Below are 21,143 nucleotides of genomic sequence, written 5' to 3'. Positions count from 1 at the left end.
TTTCTACATAAAGTCTAGCTCTTTAGGACAAAAAGATATGTAGATCATTGGGCTAAAACAAATCTATTAACTTCCCTGAACATTAAAAATTGTATGGCATGCCTTTAACATCTTACTGTTATTGGTACAGTATGAAAAAACATTAAATATTTTGTTTGGTTTTAGTAATCACTGAACATTTAAAGGCATTAAGCCTATGTATTTCTATTTTAGTTCACATTTTTTATTTTTCACATTTTTTCAAAATCTGAAAAAGGAAGTCAATTTTGATAAACTGCCATTCACATCATCCCTTGCAAAGCATCTGAGTCAGATTTCAGCTGAAATCTGACTGCAGCAAGCAAATAACCCAGAGATACTTTGTCTTTCCATATTTCATTTCCGTAGCAATGAAGAAACATTTCCTAAAATGTACTCGTCCCCTATTACATGCATCAGCCAAAACAATTACTTGCATCAGCAGCTCAAAAGCTACACAAACTCCACAAGGTGACTTGTCACTCCAAATGAAAGCAATACCTCCACATTATCTGAAACCAGGTGTGTCAGTCTCTGAAGAAAGATGTTATGCTCGTGTCCATTTCAATTAACCTGCCCAGCTTTATCAACATCCCTAGCTTCAGCCACCTGAACAGGTTGGTGCCCTTTTCCAAGCAGTGAGGGAAGCAATGTAGCAAACAGGGCTATGTGAAAAAAACACATAAAAGATGATTCTTCTCATCTTTCTATCCCAGTAACTCAGGAAGAAGATTACGTGTACATTAAGCAGGAGAGTAAATACACTAGAAGTATTACTGAATAAGGTAAACCTGACAAGATTAAAAGAAAAATGCACTATTTGATTAAAAACAATTTTTAAACAATTACTTCATCCTCCTCTGATCTATTTTTTAATTAAAAAAAAAAATTATCTCTCCAACTTTTGGAACAATGAGTTAAGTACCCTACAAAGGTTCAAATTACCACTAACCCTTTGCCTAAGGGGCAACAGCTTTAAGGCAGCCTTACAGTCATCTTCTTGCTCACCAGCAATAAAAAGTTTCATAGCAACCTAACAGAACATGTTTACAGACATACGTAGTTGATTATTGTGCATTAAGGTTTTGGCCTGCTTCATCTTTACTTGTTCCAAGCCATCAGGAAAAAAGTATTTCAAAGTTTGGTATCTGCAATGAATCATGTTCCTGTCTTAATTTAACTTCAAAAATGAGATATCCAAACAATATCAAACCCCCTGTAACATTAGCACACCACCCAAGGCTCCAACTCTGGGTAATTTTGCATCACTTTGAGTATACATTGAACAATTTGAGTAGTTTAAGGAGTACTGCTGGTGATCTAGCCAAAGGAAGGTGGTTTTCAGTTCATTTTTTATACATTTCTACATCATTTGTATTAAAAAAAAAGACATTTTAGAAGATGTCGGTACTGAGTAGTATTAACAATACTGCTGGACAGCATTTTATTTGTGCCCATTTCTGTAATTTCCATTTAAAGCATCCACTAGAAGTCAATAGGAGAGTCCAAGAAGCTAAATACATTCTGTCCTCAACTGCAACAACGTGGATGCATGTAGAGAAACACAGGACTGAAAAGAAACTGAAGTCCCAGCAGATTGGGCTCTTTGTTTCTCACTGGAGTACTTTGTGAAAATTCAAATAGAAATCACTGATTTTGAATCAGTCCTACCTTCAAAACCTGCTCTAATCCTAGAGTATCTGGGATTCTTTCCCAGATGCGCATAGTCTCTCTCTCTGAAGGCATTCAAAACCCACCTGGGCACATTCCTGTGTAACTTGCTCTAGGTGACCCTGCCTTGTCTGGGGAGTTGGATTAGATAATCTCCAGAGGTCCCTTCCAACCCTAATAATTCTGTAGTCCACACAAGTCTACTAATTCAATACATTTAACATAATTTAACATATTCTATCCAGTATTCATACTTCCTTGGTACCACAATCCCTTTTAAGCCCTGTTTCACAATTGGTGACACATCATTTTTCATTTTTCTAACGCTATATGAGAGGGCAGGCATCAAAGGAAATAGTCTGGCTACAACTCAGCTCTTGTACAGCTCCTGGCTGAACACTAAAATGTTCTAGTAATTTCTTATTCATTTTAATCAACCTGTTCTGCCACTTCTATTGATATCATAGTCACAGTTCTTCAGCTTTTAAAAAAAGGGTGTGGAATGGGCACTGTTCCTCTGTAGTGAACATCTGTAAAAACACATTAGCTTTCCAGATTAATATATAAATTTCAAACCTACAAGTCCAAAGCAGGGCTTCTGTTTCACAGATACAGAGATGGTTTACCTCTTAATCTCGAATCCTTGCACACTAACGTGCCATGTCATTTAAAAAGCTGCTTTTTCCAGAGCTGCCCATGTTAAAATAGATCATTTCACCTACCTAGCAGATAAAAATTGTATGAAATGAAAAGGATTTCATCTGCAAGTAGCTTAAAACTCATGATGAATTTTACCTACTGTGTGTAAAATAACACAGTTTACAGAACTGAGCTTTACTCCCTTCCTGTTCTTTCCCAATTCTGTATCCTACAAGAGCTGTACAGACTGAGCTAAGAACATTTGTATATGCCAATACACTCACAGCAGACTTCAAGGATTCACCAGTTCCTCTGGTGTAGATCAGAGCAGCCTATACAGCTGAGCAGCCAGGTCTCAACTCTCACTGAAGTCAATGTAAAAATTTACAAATCAAGTGCAATGAGTAGTGTCAATTGTAGGAGAAACATACACACACACACAAAATTCATTGTGTGGATGTTTCAAAAAGAATGACAACATTTAGTTACTTTGAATAAAATATTTGTTCAAGTTTTGTTTAATTGGCCACTAATTCTATGGCAGAATGCCATTATGTTTTCCTTAAATATTCCAAAAAGTCAAGTTATGGCAATTAAGATACACAAATTAGTTAATAATTCAGAAATCTGTGAGCCACCAAGCACAGGGTCAGCTAAAGCTGCTATCATACTCTACTCTGCAATCAATGACCCAACTTCATATTCTAGACAAAAGTTTTATAAAGGTCAAATCACTGATAAGTCTTTATTACTCAGTTTCACTTGTTAACAGGAGTCTTAATAAAGCTTTATTTGGGGAGGAAAAAATAAAAATAAAATCACTTGCACAGAAGAAAGCACCCTTCTGAAGCACTAATCACCACAGTATTGCCCAAAAAAAAAGGACACCTGTTCTGACAGGTAACTGGTAAGAACAGGAATTCCTCAGGTTTATAATTTATTCCACTGACATAACCCATACTTCTGATGAGTACTTCAAATAAATTAGAAATTAAGAACAGCTGAAGGGCAATTTTTCCTTTCAAGTCTCCTCCAGTTACTAATTCCAAAGCATTCATACATTTGAATAAACACACATATTTGAACTAACAGTTCTAGCTCACAGTGTTCTCAACACGTCATTCTTTTACTCAAGAGAGCGCATTTTTTTTCCCCCGAGAGCTCCACAGATCCAAACTGCACTTTCACCTCCTCTTCTCCAAGATTGCCTGAGGTGAAAAGCATGTTTATTGCATTCTCATTTAATCCTCATTCTCAAAGACCCTAAACAATCTCAGAGGCAGAAGAACTGCTAAGTATAAAGAAAATGTTAACATGGTTGGGGAGCAATGTCCTCCACTATCTACAAGTTCATATAATCTGCACAGTTACTGATTTGTGGGTTTGGAAAGGAATCTTGCTTTCTAGTAAAACTTAGTAAATTCTTAAAGTTGCTCACAGCATGAACATAACATTAAGCATTTACTCAACTGTCCATCTTATGGACTCCTGGATGAGGGAAGACCCATGAATTTATTTATAAAGAGCTCTACCTTCCTAAAGCAAATAGGGAAAATTTGCTTTTTGACCCTCTCCTCCACTTCAGATTTCCTGACATGTGTAACAAACTAGCATCCCATTGAAAGGTAAAGAAAAAAAAAACAGAAACATTAAAATGTATTATCTAATTATCTCCCTTTCTCAGAGAAGTGGGAACAGTAAGGGTCAGGTAAGGTTGATGCAAAGCTTTGGCATAACTTCAAATGCTGATAAACTTGCATGTCATTTCATCCTTCCATCATGAAAAGCAGCCAAGCAGTAGTATAACCAAGGGAAGATCAGATTCCGTTCAGGTACACAGTGAAAGAATGATGCAGAAAGGGAAACTGAGGAGGTAAGAGAAAAAAACTAATTATGACAGTAGTCAAATGCTGGAACAAGCTGCCCAGTGAGGTTGCAAATGCTCCTTCTTTGGACATACTCATAACTCACCTGGACAAGACCACAAACAACCTAAACCAGCTCTATGCTGAGTATTTGTTTCCACCAGATGACCTTCAAGGTCTTTTCATTCCAACCCTTATGATTCTATGACTCATTAACAGTCCTAAACAGGGTTACATGCTGACTGCCCAAATTTTTTTATGTCTGTGCCTGTCCTGTTGATGGAAGCATTTCATGACATTGATAAAATAGAGCTGATTCAGCTCCACACTGCTAGAAAAGTATTCAATAAGCAGCTTACACCAAAGTGGCAGATTTGCTCACCAGAATCTTTTTACTGATGACTATGCAGGTAGCTCACTCCACACTGAATTCCTTCTGATCATCTGGCTCATATAACCAGTTGTATCAGCCTAAAGAAAAAAAGCGCAGTGCCTAACCACACCAAGGCATTCAAGTGTTACTCCAGCTGTGATTAATAACATTCCTTGTTCAACCACAAAAAAAACTGCTGTGTGAGAAGCATACTTACAGAAAAGCACAACTGACTTGTTCTTGGTGAAGCTACACCAGATGTCAGAATGCTTACTTGCAAAGATATGCCTTAAAATCAACATCTACCAAAGTCTTATACGTTTATAAGCATAAATAAAGCTGATAAACAAGGCTAATATAAAGGGTATAAATAAAGCTGATATATTGTGCCTAGGTTAAGAGCCTTAGGTCCGCAACACTACATGACATGACAAGATATCCAACAGGAAAATATGTAACAGTTACCAAAGCTAAATAATACAAGGTGTTAATGAAAACCGTGCTGTAATAGGCTGGGTACACTATCTGGATGACAAACTGAGGAATGAGCAAAACTGTGTCAAATATGAGGCAGCCTCTCCCACACTACTCAGTATGAGCAGTGTAGAAATACTTTCTAGGAAATTTGAAAGCATGTTGGATCTACCCTGAATAGTGAAACAACTGTTCAATAGCAAGGATATAATGGTGCTAAAGAAGTACTTAGGAACAAAGTGCTGAATAAGCAGCAATCTGCAGAAATGAGAAACATTTCAAGAATCTCACTTGTAGCCATGTCAGCCCTTAATAATGCATGTATGAGAAAAATCAATCAATTGATCTATACTTGGGGCTCTATACAAGTGTGAAAACTCCTTACCAGGCTTTGAGGATTTAATGTTTCTACAAATCAAAAAAAAAAAAAAAAAAAAAAAAGAAGAGATCTTTTATGATAAATGACTAGCATGTTATGTCAACATGGTCACTGGAAGATGGTTCTGAATCAAGTTTAATGAAGTTTAACCAGCTCTTCAGGGTGCTTCTGTTGCAAATCTGCTTAGGCAATTGACTGGACTTGGATAGTAGTCTTAGACTTGCCTTTTTTGACCCTTCTATATTTCTAGAAAATTACTTCCAAGAAAACTGAGAGTTCTACTCCATATAAACAAGTCTGCAGCACCTTTTTTAACCAGAGTGATGATAATACATTCGTATCACTACACTCAGAGGTAGAAAAAACAGCAGACATGCTAAATTAGTGCCACTTGATGAGCACAAATGAAACAGAGCATACTGATCACAGAACTATCCAAAGAAATTGAGAATCACTAAATTCTACCTAAGCAACAGTAAAGGCCTTAAGACTGATATCTAAAACAAGGTAAACAACCTGTACTTGCAAACCTGGTATTAACACAGACTGCAAATACCTTACGTTCATTGATTCCATCTTGTGCCTTTAGTACATAAAGTTTCATCCTCCTTAACACTATGTTACAAAATATTACTTTTACATGTTTCACTGCAAGTATTTTCTGAAGTGAAAAATTCCATTTGTAAAGTTCAGTGGCACATACTCTTTTGCCCAGCAATGAATCTTGAAATACCTTTAAAATGTGTTAGGACAAGCCCTGCATTGAGTATCAAGTTCTATATTGAAACTTACATCCTTTACCTTTCTCTCAAACAGGTTTACAATATATAAAAAGAAACATAATAAACATTAGTTAGTCCCAAAGAAATAAAACGTTGTCATACTAGGCACACTATCAAAACAATAAAAGAATAAAACAAAAACAAAAATCTATCTAGTTCTGACACCAACTGGTTTTTATCAGTATGCCACAGATACAAACAGTGCAACGGGACATTGTATGAAGTTCTCAACTTTTTTTTTTTTCCTAATTGTAATCTTAAGAATTGGCTATTTCAGATCAAAATGAACAAAATGTTCTATTGTGGAATGAGTCTGGAACATGTTTTACAGATGTTAGTGTTCAAAGACATTCATATAAATCAGAACAAAATCCAGATCTTGCCAATTGCTCTGGAAGAACCAGATAAGCAAGCTGCAGAATTCTCCGTCTTAAATCCATCCACAAAGAAACAAGGATAATCCAACTCCAGACTACTTATGTTTTCCTCGATCTGTACACAAGAACTAGTAATTTTTAACTCTGAATAAAATGTTCCACCCTCATCTTAAATCCACCATGTCAAAAATTCTGAGCTACTTTATTCTACCATGTGCAATACGTTATAATGGACCAGCATCTGCATAGAAGAGGAAGCACAGTGCTTCTCCAACAAGCTTTCAGTCTGCTTCTGAAGCACTAAGCTTTCCTCTTTATTCAATAAACCCCTAACACTTATTCCTGATGCTACTTTGTGCTGAGTTTCTTCTCCCTATAATAGCATATTCCTATGTTCTTAAAGCATGCAAAAGACTCCATGATTACTGATAAAAATCTCAAAGAAAAAACCCAGTGTGTCTCCCCACTTGTTGAAGTTAATACCAACCCACTAATAACTCCTGGGAGGCAGAACACACTACCTTAATACACTGCATTTCAGGCCCCAACCAACCCATCCAAACTGTGCTCTTGTACTTCTTGCACTATAATTTCGGCACCACAAGAACAAAGAACCTCCACTGACAGATCTTTGCTCCCTTGACAGTAACATGCTGTGAAGTCTCCACAATAAACAATTTCCTGGAATCATTAACAGAAGGGATTTATAATATAAACATTTTAAAGTATTTTACAGATTTTGATGCAAATTATTAGAAGAAGAAAGAAAAAAAAGAAAAAAGAAAAAAACAAACCACATTATCTCTACCAATATTAGCTCAGTTTCAAAAGGTTGGTTCCCCCACTATTTCATGCTACAAAAAACCATCAGGACATTAAGCAGTTTTTGCAAGCACATCCAATCCTTGGCCAATAAATTTCAACAAATGCCATAACAACCTGGGGACAACCTTATGTTCTCACCCATGTTTTCCTCCATAGCCATTTCACTTAAACACAAAACTTGCTTTCAGGAGTTTTCTACAGTTTAAGCTCATAAAATAACACTGCGTTCACGTAAGTACTTTTCTTCAAAGAATGACTACTGCAGTTTCAGAAAGGCTGATGTTTCTTGGGCATGGCTAGGTACAGCCATCTTCTGGTCAAATAAAGAAAAAAAAACGAATTATTTTACTATAAACAAATAACTCATTTACTGAGAATGAAGTGTTCCCTGAAAACACACAGGTGTTTACACCTCAGGCACAAAGTCTGCAGAATAACAACCAGGGATTACAGTGGATCAGACACTGTCAATAAGCACTACTGCTACAAAACAAGCTAGCATTATTGTGAGAAGTATCAATAGAAAGCTGTAAATAACAGGGATTTACTCAGTAAGACACAAAGTATCCAGTTTTGGATGGTCCATATCCAGCGGTGGCAGCAAGCAGAGTCCAGAGAAAACTAACCAGTAATAAAAAAATCTTCAAACCATAATAATAATCCTCCACTGGGACTGTGTGTGTAGGGAAGCCAGAGAATCTTGATCGCTGAAGGCTAAGAAACAGCCTTTGCCAACTGTTCAAAACCATGCCCTGTACTTCAGAGCTCTAATTCTCTAAGGCAGGCAGAAAGTAGAGGAAAACAAATATGGAAGTGATAAATAAAATCATTTTTAAAGCATCCAGCTGATTGCTGATTGCTAACGTGACTAGGTCATTCTGACATTAGGTATTATTTTCTTGGTTTCATTTGCAGTTCGATCACTTGCTTTTTGATGCGTTCGAAATTTTCCACAGGGGAAATCTTGGACTCAACTTCTCCCACCCTCATGGGATTCAATACAAGCATTATTTCTTCTCTTGATTTTCTTCTTTTTTTTCCCCATGATTTTCCAGTTTGAAAGAAGATATCCTGGACAAACTGAACAAACACTAGTTACTGTTTACAATCTGCTCCCCATCTATTTCACACTTTTTGGTTTTTTTTTAAAATATGGGTTGAAAGAAAAAAAAAAATCCTACCAACTTTATCTACACTTCTAGCTGCATCAAAATAATACAGCATAGGAAGATTATTTATAAAACAAGCCTATATGCTTGAACAGAATAGGGCAAGAAAGCAATAAAACTTCAAGTTACTTTTTTGTACTTAACTGCACCCTTTCTACTCCATGTAAGGAAACCTATTTTAGATGCTTATTCCTCATTTACTACTGTCTGCAAGTATGAATGTCTCTAACCATTCAGAATTACCTGAAAGGAAATGATCTGAGATTTATTTTGTTTTATCCTACATATAAGAATGCTTGCTCTTACTGAGTTTCACTTTATGAATTGTCCACCTGGAAAAGAAGCAATTACTGGCTGCACAGCAGTTAATGGAAAAGGACTTGGGGACTAAAGCATGCCACAAACTGACGTTTAACACCATACTGCTAATATAGGCAGCAAACATCACTGCAGAACATATTAGCAATGTTACACAGAAACCTTATAAAAACCATTTTGTTCTAACTGACTTTGTATGAGAGTACCATAAGCTACTGTGGGCAGTACACGTCTGTAAGCACTGACAAACAGAGGACAGCAATAAAAGAGACCAAACAGAAAAGCTAAAAGAAACCAGAACAGACAAAAATAAAAGCCATGAGTGAAAGGCCAACCAGTAATGGAACATTAATGCAGAAAAGAGGAAATCTATCTTCCTCTTGTTCACTCTGCTATCACACAGAAGATCCAAAACAGTGACAAATGAATCACATGAGCAAAAGACAAAACCCTTCCAAAATGTTTCAAAAGACCAACTGCTGTCAAAATTCTTTCTGCTGCATCTTTACAGAGATCAGCTTTGATACCTTAGCCAACTCTTTTGGGAGTAAGTTCAAAACTCCCCAGGGACAGAACTGAGGACAAGTGTCTTCTGCCCTGGGCAAGCACTTACTTCTGGTGGGAAACATGACAGTGGCATTTTCCAGGAACTGAGAGAATCTTTGAAATAAAGATTTCCATTGAAAGCATTCACATTCTAGCCATGTTTTCAAATAGCTGCAAATGAACTAAAATGGCATTATCCAAGACATCTCTACTGAAAAGTAAAAAACAAAAATCTCACTTAAAAAAAAAAAATCCAATAGCTCAAAAACTTATAAGGTAATCTAATCAAGCATCCAAATCTAACTTAAGCAGACACCTAGACTCCCTTGGTCTCAAACAGAAAGACATGTCATGAAACAGAAATGCACGCTGCTGTATGATAGGGGATCAAGTGCACACTCAGTAAGTTTGCAGGCAACACCAATTTGGGTGGGAGTATTGATCTGCTTGAGGGTAGGAAGGCTTTACAGAGAGATATAGACAGGCTGGACCAATGAGCCAAGGCCAATGGTATGAGGCTCAAGAAGGCAAAATGCTGGTTCCTGCACTTAGAATCACAGAATCATAGAATAGTTAGGGTTGGAAAGGACCTTAAGATCATCTAGTTCCAACAACCCCGTGCAATGTTACGGGCTTGGGGAAGAGTGGCTGGAGAGCTGCCTGGTAGCAAAGGACCTGGGGATGCTGACTGATAGTCGGTTGAACATGAGCCAGCTTGCTCCCAGGTGGACAAGCAGGCCAAAGGCATCCTGGCTTGTATCAGAGATAGCGTAGCCAGCAGGACTAGGGAAGTGACTGGAGTAAGAAACATGAAAAGCTCTAATGAACTCTAAACATCACATATACCAACAAAAACAGTTTCTAAAATAAACTGCAATCTGCCTAGTTAAAGAGATATAAGGCTCAAACACTATTCCTGTTGTAAGGGGAAACTGCTGGTTCCCTGGCTATTCAAACTTGCTTGAAATCTTAGCAACATGAAAAACTAAGCTTTAGTCCTTCACGTTTCCTTACTAGGTCAACTTTCCTCTCTATAGTGCAAACTTTGGCAAGAACAGTAACTTTCCAGCATCTGAGTGAAACGTAGCTTGACTGAAACACACTATCCAAACACATACATACACATCCGTGCACCTATAATATTATCTGCATGTAATTGGTAAGACCTACAAACAGCTGTAGTATTGGAAAGCCTATACATAAATAACTGTTAGCATAGAGACATGAATTACTAAAGATGTGTATCACTTTTTGACATGATAACAAGCATGGGCAGTAACTCAACCTAAGATTCCAATTTTTAAAATTAATTAAATTACTCCAATTCTTCTGAGTTTGGTTTCTATCACATACCCAAATCTCATCTATAAAAGTGAACACAAACAAATAAACTCAGTCTCTCCAAAACACTGTTATAGGGAAAGACCTACCAAGCCAATCTCACTTCTGTTGGATCCTCAGAGTCCTGAGAAAAGACTGCTCCTATTCCACATTCTCAGAATATTAAGCTTTGAAATAGTCATAAAGCTCTTGATCTTTATGCTCGCTAAGAAGAGGTTTTTGACATTGCAATAAGTGCACATTAGAGCCTCCCTTCAAGCATATACCAGAATAATAAATGGTGTCAATCAAAAACCTGGCAGGGGGTGATGGAGAAGGAGACAAGAAATAAAACAAAAACATGCTTTCCAGTTTGCAAGAGCAGAGAGAGGGGACAAAGGAAAAAGACTGTACAAGATTTATTTCCCTTCCCTTATCCAAAAGTAACTCTCCACATAAAAACTTCAGGGACTCTACTCATTTTCAGGATGGAGAATTATACAGCAATGGATTTCTAAGCATTCAGTTAATGCAAAGGGATCATGAGCAGCAAAGCAATACCAGAAAAGAATCGAATTGCCCATTTCCTATACACCAGATGTACAGGAAGAAACATACTAACCTAAGTCATGGCTATTGTGCAAAATAAACTTCCACATACTGACGTGTTTACATGAGATTCCTCAACTAAACATTTTCAAACAAAATCCAGTCAGCATGTCAAAAATCAATCCGATCAAATATTAGGTATTATTTCCTTACAAAGTCAATGAGCCTTTTTTCACTTAGTAGTATAGGCCTCTATCTGTGTTTATATTACAACACTACTCTACACTCAGGCTTAAATTGCCTTCCTGGCAAAAAATAAATAAATAAATAAATAAATAAAAAGGGTTTAGATTTGATGACAGATGTATTCTAAAAGCAAATTTCTTCTCTATCTCCCCAGAGACTCCAGTAACAGTCTGGATAGCAACCAACATCTCTATAGTACTAACATCCTAACTTCTCCCTACTATAATATTAGGTGATATTTAGACCTTGACCTCTATAAAAGTGTTTGAAAAGGGACTATCCGTTTGTATCAAAATTGCTATTTATAGGCATAGACTGCCACCTAGTGATTTTTATTACCTGTGGGGAGTGAAAAAAAAAAAAACAGACCACCAACCTTCCTCTTCCAGGAGAAAAGAGAAAAAAAAATAATTCCTTCATATTTTATATGAACATATAGAAACAATGTCATATCACTTATATCTCCTATTATTATTATTTTGATGGTAAATGCAGGAGGGGAATGAGGAAAGAAGAGTCAGTAAGTGTATGTTATCTTCCTCATACAGGTAAGATCCACGACATTGCTTGTTCATCTATTCCTTCTGGAATTCCTCCTCATTTTACACAGACTCTTAGCTTTTGCATAAAACAAGTGTTGCATTCAGACCTTATTTAATCTCTAGGACAACACTTACATGGACAGCCACTCCTCTCTCAAAACTTTGGATTCCTTCAGTTTTTGCATTTTGTCTTTCCTGGTTCTTCTCAGCATTGTAATTGCATTTTCAGTACATTCTCTAGTTCAGCTTTACCATTCCCTTTTCAGCCACTGCAGCTTTCTACTGGATTTTACTATTCGTGAAGAAGCCAAGTTACCTGTGTCATCTGACCTGCCTTAAAGCTGAATTACCGTTATATAAATAACCCTTAAACTGATGTTACCTTCAGGGTTCTCTTCCTGTCCAAACCTGTATTTCAGATAACTGCTTTCATTTACTTCTGGCCATCTAATTAGCAGCATGAGAACTCTTTGTTTTTTTCTTTCATGCCTTCTCCATGCCCTTCTCTCTCAAACACTATCAGCATCTTCAGTTCACTTCTCATCCAGACCTAAATCTCAGAATCTGCAGGACAAATGGATCTTAGGAAGATCTTTCTGTAATGAATCTGTAAGACAAACTTTTTTTTATTTGAGTAAGAAATCAGCAAAACCTTTTCAAATTTCTCATCTAGCTAACACACTTTCCTCTATCAAACATAATCTTTGCAATGCTCTGAATGAATATGAAGAGACAGCTCTGTACCTTGTTAATTTGATCTTACCAGCACTTTATGTACCCACCCACTGTATTTTACAGTCACATGAAACAAGAGCATTTCTTAGCTTTTGCTTATCAAATCTATCCTCTTATTGAACATAAAGAGGTCAGTACACCTTTTTTATAAATAGCAATACTAGCTTTCATTAGCCCTTGTTCAATGTTCATCTAAGTACTTCTACAATTTCTCATGTTCCCTCTCATACTTTAAAGTTCTTTCCAAATATCCCCAAAGTCATTTTATGAATGACTTATCTTATTAAAAGATCTTACTAAAATCATTTGTTGTTATACCCACAAAATAAACCTGATTCTAGCTAAACTGCTGATACGCTGTAACTGTTGCTTATCATACTGACTAACTCAGTGTAAATAGTTCTTTGTACATCTCAACAGTAGCCTGCGCAAACTGGGGCATAGGCTATCACAGAGACTTTGAACAGCACTTTTGAATACACCATCAATAAAAAGCTATAAAGGAATTAAATAATGTCTGTCCTTCATTCCAATATTATATTACTTTCTTACATTAAAGAAAACCAACAAATTACCCTCAAAGCAACAGCCTAACAATATAAAATTTATTCCTTTTGTCTTTTAAAGTAGAATTACAGAACTCTTAACCTCAACATGCAGCGCTAATGATCGTTGCTAATAAAAGTCACAACCAAACTATTTGAATATTAACATATAAAACAGAGCGTGAGAAAACATCTATATAATAACTGAGGCAGAAAAAAAAATACAACAATGTGATTATGTTTTTAAAACATCTTAAAAGTGTAGCCTTTCTCCTCTCCCTTTTATGGGTCACTCCAAAAGAAAGATGTGGATCATGGTGATCTCCAAGCTGGCAGTAACTCATGTCCTCCAGAGTTTAAATCTGTTTTAATGTAATTCTTTCACTTCTTGACAGATGGGACAAAAAACATCACCCTGTATCATTGCTAAGAGGCTTTAATTTGATTACAGTAATTACATGGGGCCACATTATGAATATCCGGTCCAACTGCAGTTTAAAAAAAATACAAAGTTATGTTGGTAAAGTTAGTTAAATAATGAGAAGACTCCAGAAATTATGTCAGCAAGTTTTGAAAGCTTTGAAAGCTTACATAACTGGCAATATATTCAAAATTTTTCTCTTTCCAAGGACAGAAAGGAAAACAGAAGTTCATTTACAGGGCTTCTCTCCCACATGTTCTTCTCTTATCCCACAAACCACAGAGGGGTACAAAAGAACAAAGAGGCTAATATCAAAATATCAGATTTAAAAGTTAATTTACCATATTTGTCTCGCAAGCCAACTGTACACCTGAAGACTCCACCGAAGGCCACATCTTCACCAAATATTACTGAAAAATAAGAACAGTAGAGGAGGCTAATGTTACTCCAATGCATCTCACTTTTAATGAACTTGTTTCAAAGGTTTTTGAGACACTAACATAAGACCAGCACAACTCTCAGTATTCAAACCACTAACCTTACAGTGCAGGTGATGTAGCCAATAAAGTATTAGCTCTAAAAGTAACTGCCCTTAAAATTTAGCTTCAAATCAACTAATCTTGGGCTTGTTTATTTTTCCTTTGAATTTATGGAATAAAGATGTTTAATTTTTCTTAACACAGTGTTGTTATTTGATTCACAGAAATAAGTATTACCCATTTCAATTTTTTTTTTAAGCATGTAAGAGATGTGCAGCAGTATCACCCATAGCAGCTTGCATGAACTGGGATCAGTTCTGATAATTCCCAAATCCCTCGATATCCTAGATATTCTAAAGGGCAAGAAAGAATAAATTAGATTCCTTACCCTTCAAATATTATTTTTGTTTAAATACATTTCTGGTGGGAGGCACTAAAAGGGGCTAACACACTTCTGAAAATCATGTAAATGACACCACTTAAAGAAAAACAACTTGTACAATGATGTAAAAAACAATGCAGTCATGGAGTATATGACTGAAGAGTGCCCCATTCATTTTTAATATTAATTTGTTTCAGGGTTTATGTATTTAAAATATTTGTAAGGCCTTTCCATGACCACGTGACTACTCACTTTTGAGCCAGCTGACATAAAAAAAATAAAATCCTATTTAAGGGTGATATCAGCAAATTTGCCTGGATTTAGCAATTCTGGTCAGCTGCTGAAAATATTTTCCTGGACAGATTCGCATTCTCATCAAAACAAATATGAGGATTTCCACTAGTTAAACAAAAGTTGATCAATTCCAATGTAACTAAAAACATATGAAGAACATGCTTTCTATTGCATGAAATACTCATTAATTCAGTAAGCAGGGTGATACTGACAATTGACAAGGCTGGACTGTAGAACTCCAACATGGTCTTACAAACAGCATTGCAAAGATCTAACCTGGGAAAGCTGAGGAACAAGACTGGAACATCAGAGTGACTAAAGGGCTAAGGATTATACATGAGTTTAGATTCATAGAATCATAGAATAGTTAGGGTTGGAAAGGACCTAAAGATCATATAGTACCAACCCCCCTGCCATGGGCAGGGACACCTCACACTAAACCATGTCACTCAAGGATTCCTCCAACCTGGTCTTGAACACTGCCAGGAATGGAGCATTCACAACCTCCCTGGGCAACCCATTCCAGGGCCTCATCACCCTAACAGGAAAGAACTTCCTCCTTATATCCAATCTAAACTTCCCCTGTTTAAGTTTTAACCTGTTACCCCTTGTCCTATCACTACAGTCCCTAATGAAGAGTCCCTCCCCAGCATTCTTACAGGCCCCCTTCAGATACTGGAAGGCTGCTATGAGGTCTCCACGCAGCCTTCTCTTCTCCAGGATGAACAGCCCCAACTTTCCCACCCTGTCTTCATACGGGAGGTGCTCCAGTCCCCTGATCATCCTCGTGGCCTCCGATATTCTTGTTCCAACAGTTCCATGTCCCTTTTATGTTGAGGACACCAGAACTGCACACAATACTCCAGGTGAGGTCTCACGAGAGCAGAGTAGAGGGGCAGGATCACCTCCTTTGATGTGTTGGTCACGATCCTTTTGATGCAGCCCAGGATATGGTTGGCTTTCTGGGCTGCAAGCGCACACTGAAGCCGGCTCATGTTCATTTTCTCATCAAACAACACCCCCAAGTCCTTCTCTGCAGGGCTGCTCTGAATCTCCTCTTTGCCCAACCTGTAGCTGTGCCTGGGATTGCTCCAACCCAGGTGCAGGACCTTGCATTTGTCATGGTTAAACTTCATGAGGTTGGCATCAGCCCGCCTCACAAGCATGTCAAGGTCCCTCTGGATGGCATTCCTTCCCTCCAGAGGACTAACTGCTGAACTAATAGTCTATTAACAGTCTACTTATTTTATATGGCTGATTCTACAGAAATCGTATGAAAATCTGTTCTTTGCACTTAGACAAGGGCACACCCTTGCTTGTATAAACTTTAATTTAGTAAAGGTGATAATAACACTGTAGATTGAGAGGAAATGTATACAGGCATACTACTGGACAGATAACACAGAGTTTTCCCTAACAGATGAGATAATTAGTCAGACTTCAGGTTGAGCAGTGGTTCAAGCAGTGCCAAAAAGTGTTACTAACACACTAAAAAAAAAAAAAAAAATAAACATCTCTTTCAGATATCTGGCCACCATCATGCCTTTGTTACAACAAAAGAAGCAAGAGGCCTGTTAAAAGTGGAGTAAATAGCTTTGTGCAAAAGAATTTAGGATAAACCTTTTAAATCAAGCTATGATGAACTAGCATCTTCAAAGTTATAGGTTATCCAGACTGCAAAAGCCTAGAAAAACCTTACATTGCCTATGCATGATGATGAACAGAAATCAATAAACGTGGAAAGGAATTTTGGAGCAGGGGCGAAGAAGGTCAGGAAGGAGAGAAGGAAGAATGGATAAAGTGAGGAATATATAGTCTCTGAAAACTTTTTGAGCATAGAGAGTTGAAGGAGTTAAAAAATAAGATTTATATTTTTAAAACTCCTTTACCTACTAGTGCCTTTAACTAAGTTAAATAAGCTGCCCTTAACTACAGTTCACATCAGTAATACCAGAAGCATGTTAAGAAATGTATCTTTCTGTCCCGATTTTAAAGTGAAATTAACCCAGCTACCACAGAAGACACATAGAATCACAGAATAGTTAGAGTTGGAAAGGACCTTAAGATCATTTAGTTCCAACCCCCCCCGCCATGGGCAGACACCTCACACTAAACCGTGTGTTGTGGTTTAAACCCAGTCAGGTAACTCGTTCACTCACTCCCCGTCTTCTTTCCCTCCCCCTGCTCCCGGAGGGATGGAGAGGAAAATCGAGAAGAATGCAACTCCCACGGGTTGAGATAAGAACAGTTTAGTAACTAAGGTATAACACAAATCACTACTGCTACCACCAATAATAACAACGATAAAGGAAGTAACAAGGGAAGAGAATACATCACCTCACCACCAGCCGACCAATAACTCTCCCCCCCAGCCCAACCAAGCACTGACCCATACCTCCTCCAACCCTGCAGTCTACCAGCCCTTCCAGGTAACTCTCAATTACATCCTGGGCATGACGTGCTGTGGTATGGAATACTTCTTTGGTCAGTTTGGGTCAGGTGTCCTGTCTCTGCTTCCTCCTGGCTTCTCCTCCTCCCTGGTAGAGCATGAACCTCACAAACTCCTTGGTTAGGGTAAACATTACTTAGCAACAACTGAAAACATTGGTATTATCAGCATTGTTCCCAGGCCGAAAGTCAAAACACAGCGCTGTACCAGCTACCAAGAAGGAGAAAAATGACTGCTACTGCTGAACTCAGGACACCATGTCACTCAAAAATGTTACACAACTGCATCTTAGATTTTATAATCCCTTAATAATCTGTTAATACAACATATTTTTAAGATTTGAGATCAAAGTGTAGAAATAACTTGCTACAAAGCTTTAAAGGCCACAAGAAATGCATTTAATAATCAGGGAAAACAACCAGAAATTTGAAGAAAGCAAAAGACACTAATAAGTGCAGTATACCTGCAGTCGGATCTTTGGCTAGAGCATTGTCCAAGGCACTTGTTATGGATTGAAAGAGATTCATCTTCTGTGTCTCACCTGCATGAAAGTGATTAGTTAACAATTTAATTTGGTTCAAAACACAAAGTATATTAGAAAACACAAAGCACGACTAAAATCTTAGTTAACAGTCATAAACAAGATCCCTGTTAGGAGTACCCAAGAGGCATTTGCTGAGTAAACTTAAATTATGATATAGAGGGGATTGAGCATGGTATACTTTGCAATCCCAAGGACTATAAGTCTACCACCCTGCATTAAACCTTTTTACAAAAACCATGCTCTTGGCTAGAGCAAATGCAGCTTTGCAATGCTTAGTCAAACACTAGGAACAATGACTATTACAACAGTCTTTCAAAGGAAGGAACCATAGTAAAGCTTTATTGTTTTGAGGACTGGGATCCTTTCTACTAAGATCCACCAGATCTTATTAAGCTTAATTCATCATTCTTTCGTTACTTTTTTTTTTTTAAAGCTCCAGCCTTTCCTGTTTACAGACTCATATTATTGTCAGAAGTTTTCTGATCAGCCTTCTCTCTGGACTGCAGTTAGAAAGTGTCAGAAGCATCAGATCCACACTGCAAAGAAAGATAACTTGACGCTGAACAGCTATACTTAAAAGAGGTAAAAAAAAATGCACCAGACTGCCGTATTAAAGTCTTCCAGAGTGCAGATTAAAGAAAACCTTTAAGACCCAAATGCCCTTCTCCACTCAAGCACTGCAAGGAAAAACAGGCCTAAATGCAAAGATGGAATAAAACAATAGTCCTGTACCCCACTACTGTGACCAACTCAAGATTCTCCAAGGAAATAAAATAATGCCTTTCCAGAAACTGAGTAAGAAATTGCCTGGCTGATATTTGATAGCTCTTTAACTGGCAAAAAAACCTCTATCTAAGCCATGATTAGAAGCCACAGACCAGGAGAATCCTACCTACCAGCACACACAGCACTTAAAAAAAAAATCCCAAACAAACAAACATTAAAAAAGAACACACACACAAACAAACAATAAAGTAACTGTTAGGTGATGATCCCACACAAACATGAGAACAGGTGTTAGAAATCAGACAGGCAAACAATATTCTTTTTCCAGTAGTGACATTATCTCTCAAGCTTTCCTTCTTCCTGTATTGCTAATTAACATTAGCAAATTTTCTTCAATACTTATGTCATGACACACCAGGGCTGAGTAGCTGCATTCCCAAATGTTTCTGTACTTGGTAGCTTCACCTGTTACACTTTACACTGCCCCTTAAGAAGGGGAAACTGTAAAAAATAACATGTTATGTGAAACTGTTCAAACTATATGAAAGCTACAGATAATCAACATTTACAAATTCAAGGGACAGAAAGCTGGGTAACAGCAGTTGTTTCTCTTTTTTCCAAGTTATCCACATTAGTATTTAGTTTATCTTTTCCATAATGTACAAACCTTCCAGTATTTGTTATAAATAAATGCTTACTTGTTATAAATAAATGCTTAAGCAACTGTCAGAAAGTCTTTACACTGACTGTCCTGATCTGCTGTTCTTACTTATAATAAAGGCATTCTGGGAAAGGATAAACTAATTGTGTCCTTCAGATTTGAACTATGGAGTTGGAGAAGCATTATCTTAGCAAATCAGGCTGAGTAGCGGCTTAACTTTATTTCACTTTCACTGTTTTTCACAGAATTTCAAAGGAAGGAAATAGATTTCTATTGATATAGAGCAACAAAACTGGCCTGACCCACTAGAGCTTTTTCACTATGATCTCAAGCAGGGACCTGCAGGACACAGTCCTTTACACCTTGACACCTTGGATGCCTCCAGCCCCCAGTGACTAACAGAAATTGACATGAGTTTTCTCAGACCTAATGACCAAGCTGGAAGACCAAAGGCATCCAATCAAGTAGCACCTGTCTAGAAGACAGTGTGGTTCATGCGAGAGACACCACTATTCTGCAGCTGGCAGGCTTCTTCCAGAACTCAGCACAACTCATTTTCAGGGTTGCATCTCAGACACAAAACCACCAACTTTCATCCTGAGCTAGTTTACAACTGATCCGTGTTTACTCCCAGTCGTATGATCAGGGCAATTACCTCCAAGTTTTCACTATACAGCAGTCTTTTTTAACGACAAGTTTATCACCACATTGATAACTTAACCATGCAATAACACACTGGGAGGGATTAAGTCATTAAGTTCCTACTAGAAGCTTCACCACTGAAACAAAGAGGGTCAGGGAAGGCGCTTGCAGGTCTGAGCTCATGATGGGTAGGCTTATTGCAACTATTGCACTGACTGCCCAAAAACACTCCATCAGGGCCGTGAGGGACCGAACAGGCCTGGGACACCCCCGCCAGCCGTACTCCGGGGCCTTCTCACCAGAAACCAGTTTTTTTCACACCAAACCCGCAGGCAGAACAGCCGCAGGCACAGCGGAGGACACACACCCAGGCCGAGGCCGCCGCCGCCCGGGGTCTCGCCCCCAGCGTTGGGGTTGACCAGTACACCACCGTGACAACCCCGCTCCCGGCTGGGGCAGTGCCGCCCGAGGGGGCGGAGGCGGGAAGCGCCCACCCTTCTCCCTCCCCAAGGCCACACCGCGGCCGGGCACTTCCCCAAGAAGACGGCGGTGGGGCGGACCCGGCAGCACTCTGAGCGTGAGCCCGGCCCTCGGGGTGGACCCCGGCCCAGCCCCGCTCTCACCGTACTCGGTGGGCGCCGGGTCCGGCTGGAAAGAGAAGTGCGCCGCGGACCGGCGGGGCGCGGGCGGGGGCAGGCGGCTCCAGAGCCCGCCGCGGCACCGCACCGTCACGGCCACCGCCCCGGAGGGGAGCGCCCCTCGCAGCGCCAGAGCCAGCCCCGCCGCCGCCATCGCCACCGTAGTCAGGGTCCGCCGCAGCCGCCGCGCGTAGTAGAGAGGCGGGGTCCTGGGAGGGCTTCCTCACTGGCCAGCGGCGGGTGGAGGACGGGCCAATCAGAAGCCGTTCTGCGGTGGGTGGAGGGGTGGGAGGGCAGGGGAAGGGTTGAGTGCGCCTGCGCGGGAGGAGCGCCGCTGGGCAGGGCCGCGGAGTGGTGAGGGAGGCGAGGCTCCGTGCTGGGCACGCGGCTGCCGCGCGGGCGGCGCTGGGGACGGGTCCTGCGCGTGTTGCCGTTGGCGTTGCCGTTGGGTCTGTGTGAGGGGCGTTGGGGCTGTATCCTTCAAGGGCGGCCCCGCAGAATGCGCAGAGCAGGGTAGCGGGTGCTTTTCCCGGC

The 21,143-nt window shown here is 39.1% G+C and overlaps 1 protein-coding gene across 4 annotated transcripts in view; it reads right to left on the bottom strand.

Annotated features, from left to right (window-relative positions):
- Window positions 1-20,810, bottom strand: part of BCKDHB (branched chain keto acid dehydrogenase E1 subunit beta) — a 113,997-nt gene extending 93,187 nt beyond the window's left edge. For 3 of the 4 annotated variants that reach the window (XR_009962752.1, XM_062608262.1, XM_062608261.1), the window contains exons 1-3: window positions 20,595-20,810; window positions 17,862-17,939; window positions 14,136-14,204 (exon numbers count right to left, since the gene is read on the bottom strand). Coding sequence is in view for 3 of the 4 variants with exons in the window: in XM_062608262.1 (XP_062464246.1) it covers window positions 14,136-14,204; window positions 17,862-17,939; window positions 20,595-20,763 (316 nt within the window). In the remaining variant the exon portion in view is untranslated. The remainder of the gene's footprint in view (window positions 1-14,135; window positions 14,205-17,861; window positions 17,940-20,594) is intronic. The other variant, XM_062608260.1, reaches the window with a different exon arrangement.
- Between the last annotated feature and the right edge of the window lie 333 nt (window positions 20,811-21,143).

This window comes from Pezoporus occidentalis, unplaced genomic scaffold, assembly GCF_034315485.1.
Source record: "Pezoporus occidentalis ecotype Australia unplaced genomic scaffold, CSIRO_AGI_Poc_V1 ctg13, whole genome shotgun sequence".
NCBI lineage: Eukaryota > Metazoa > Chordata > Aves > Psittaciformes > Psittacidae > Pezoporus > Pezoporus occidentalis.
This window is presented reverse-complemented; position numbering and strand designations above follow the sequence as displayed.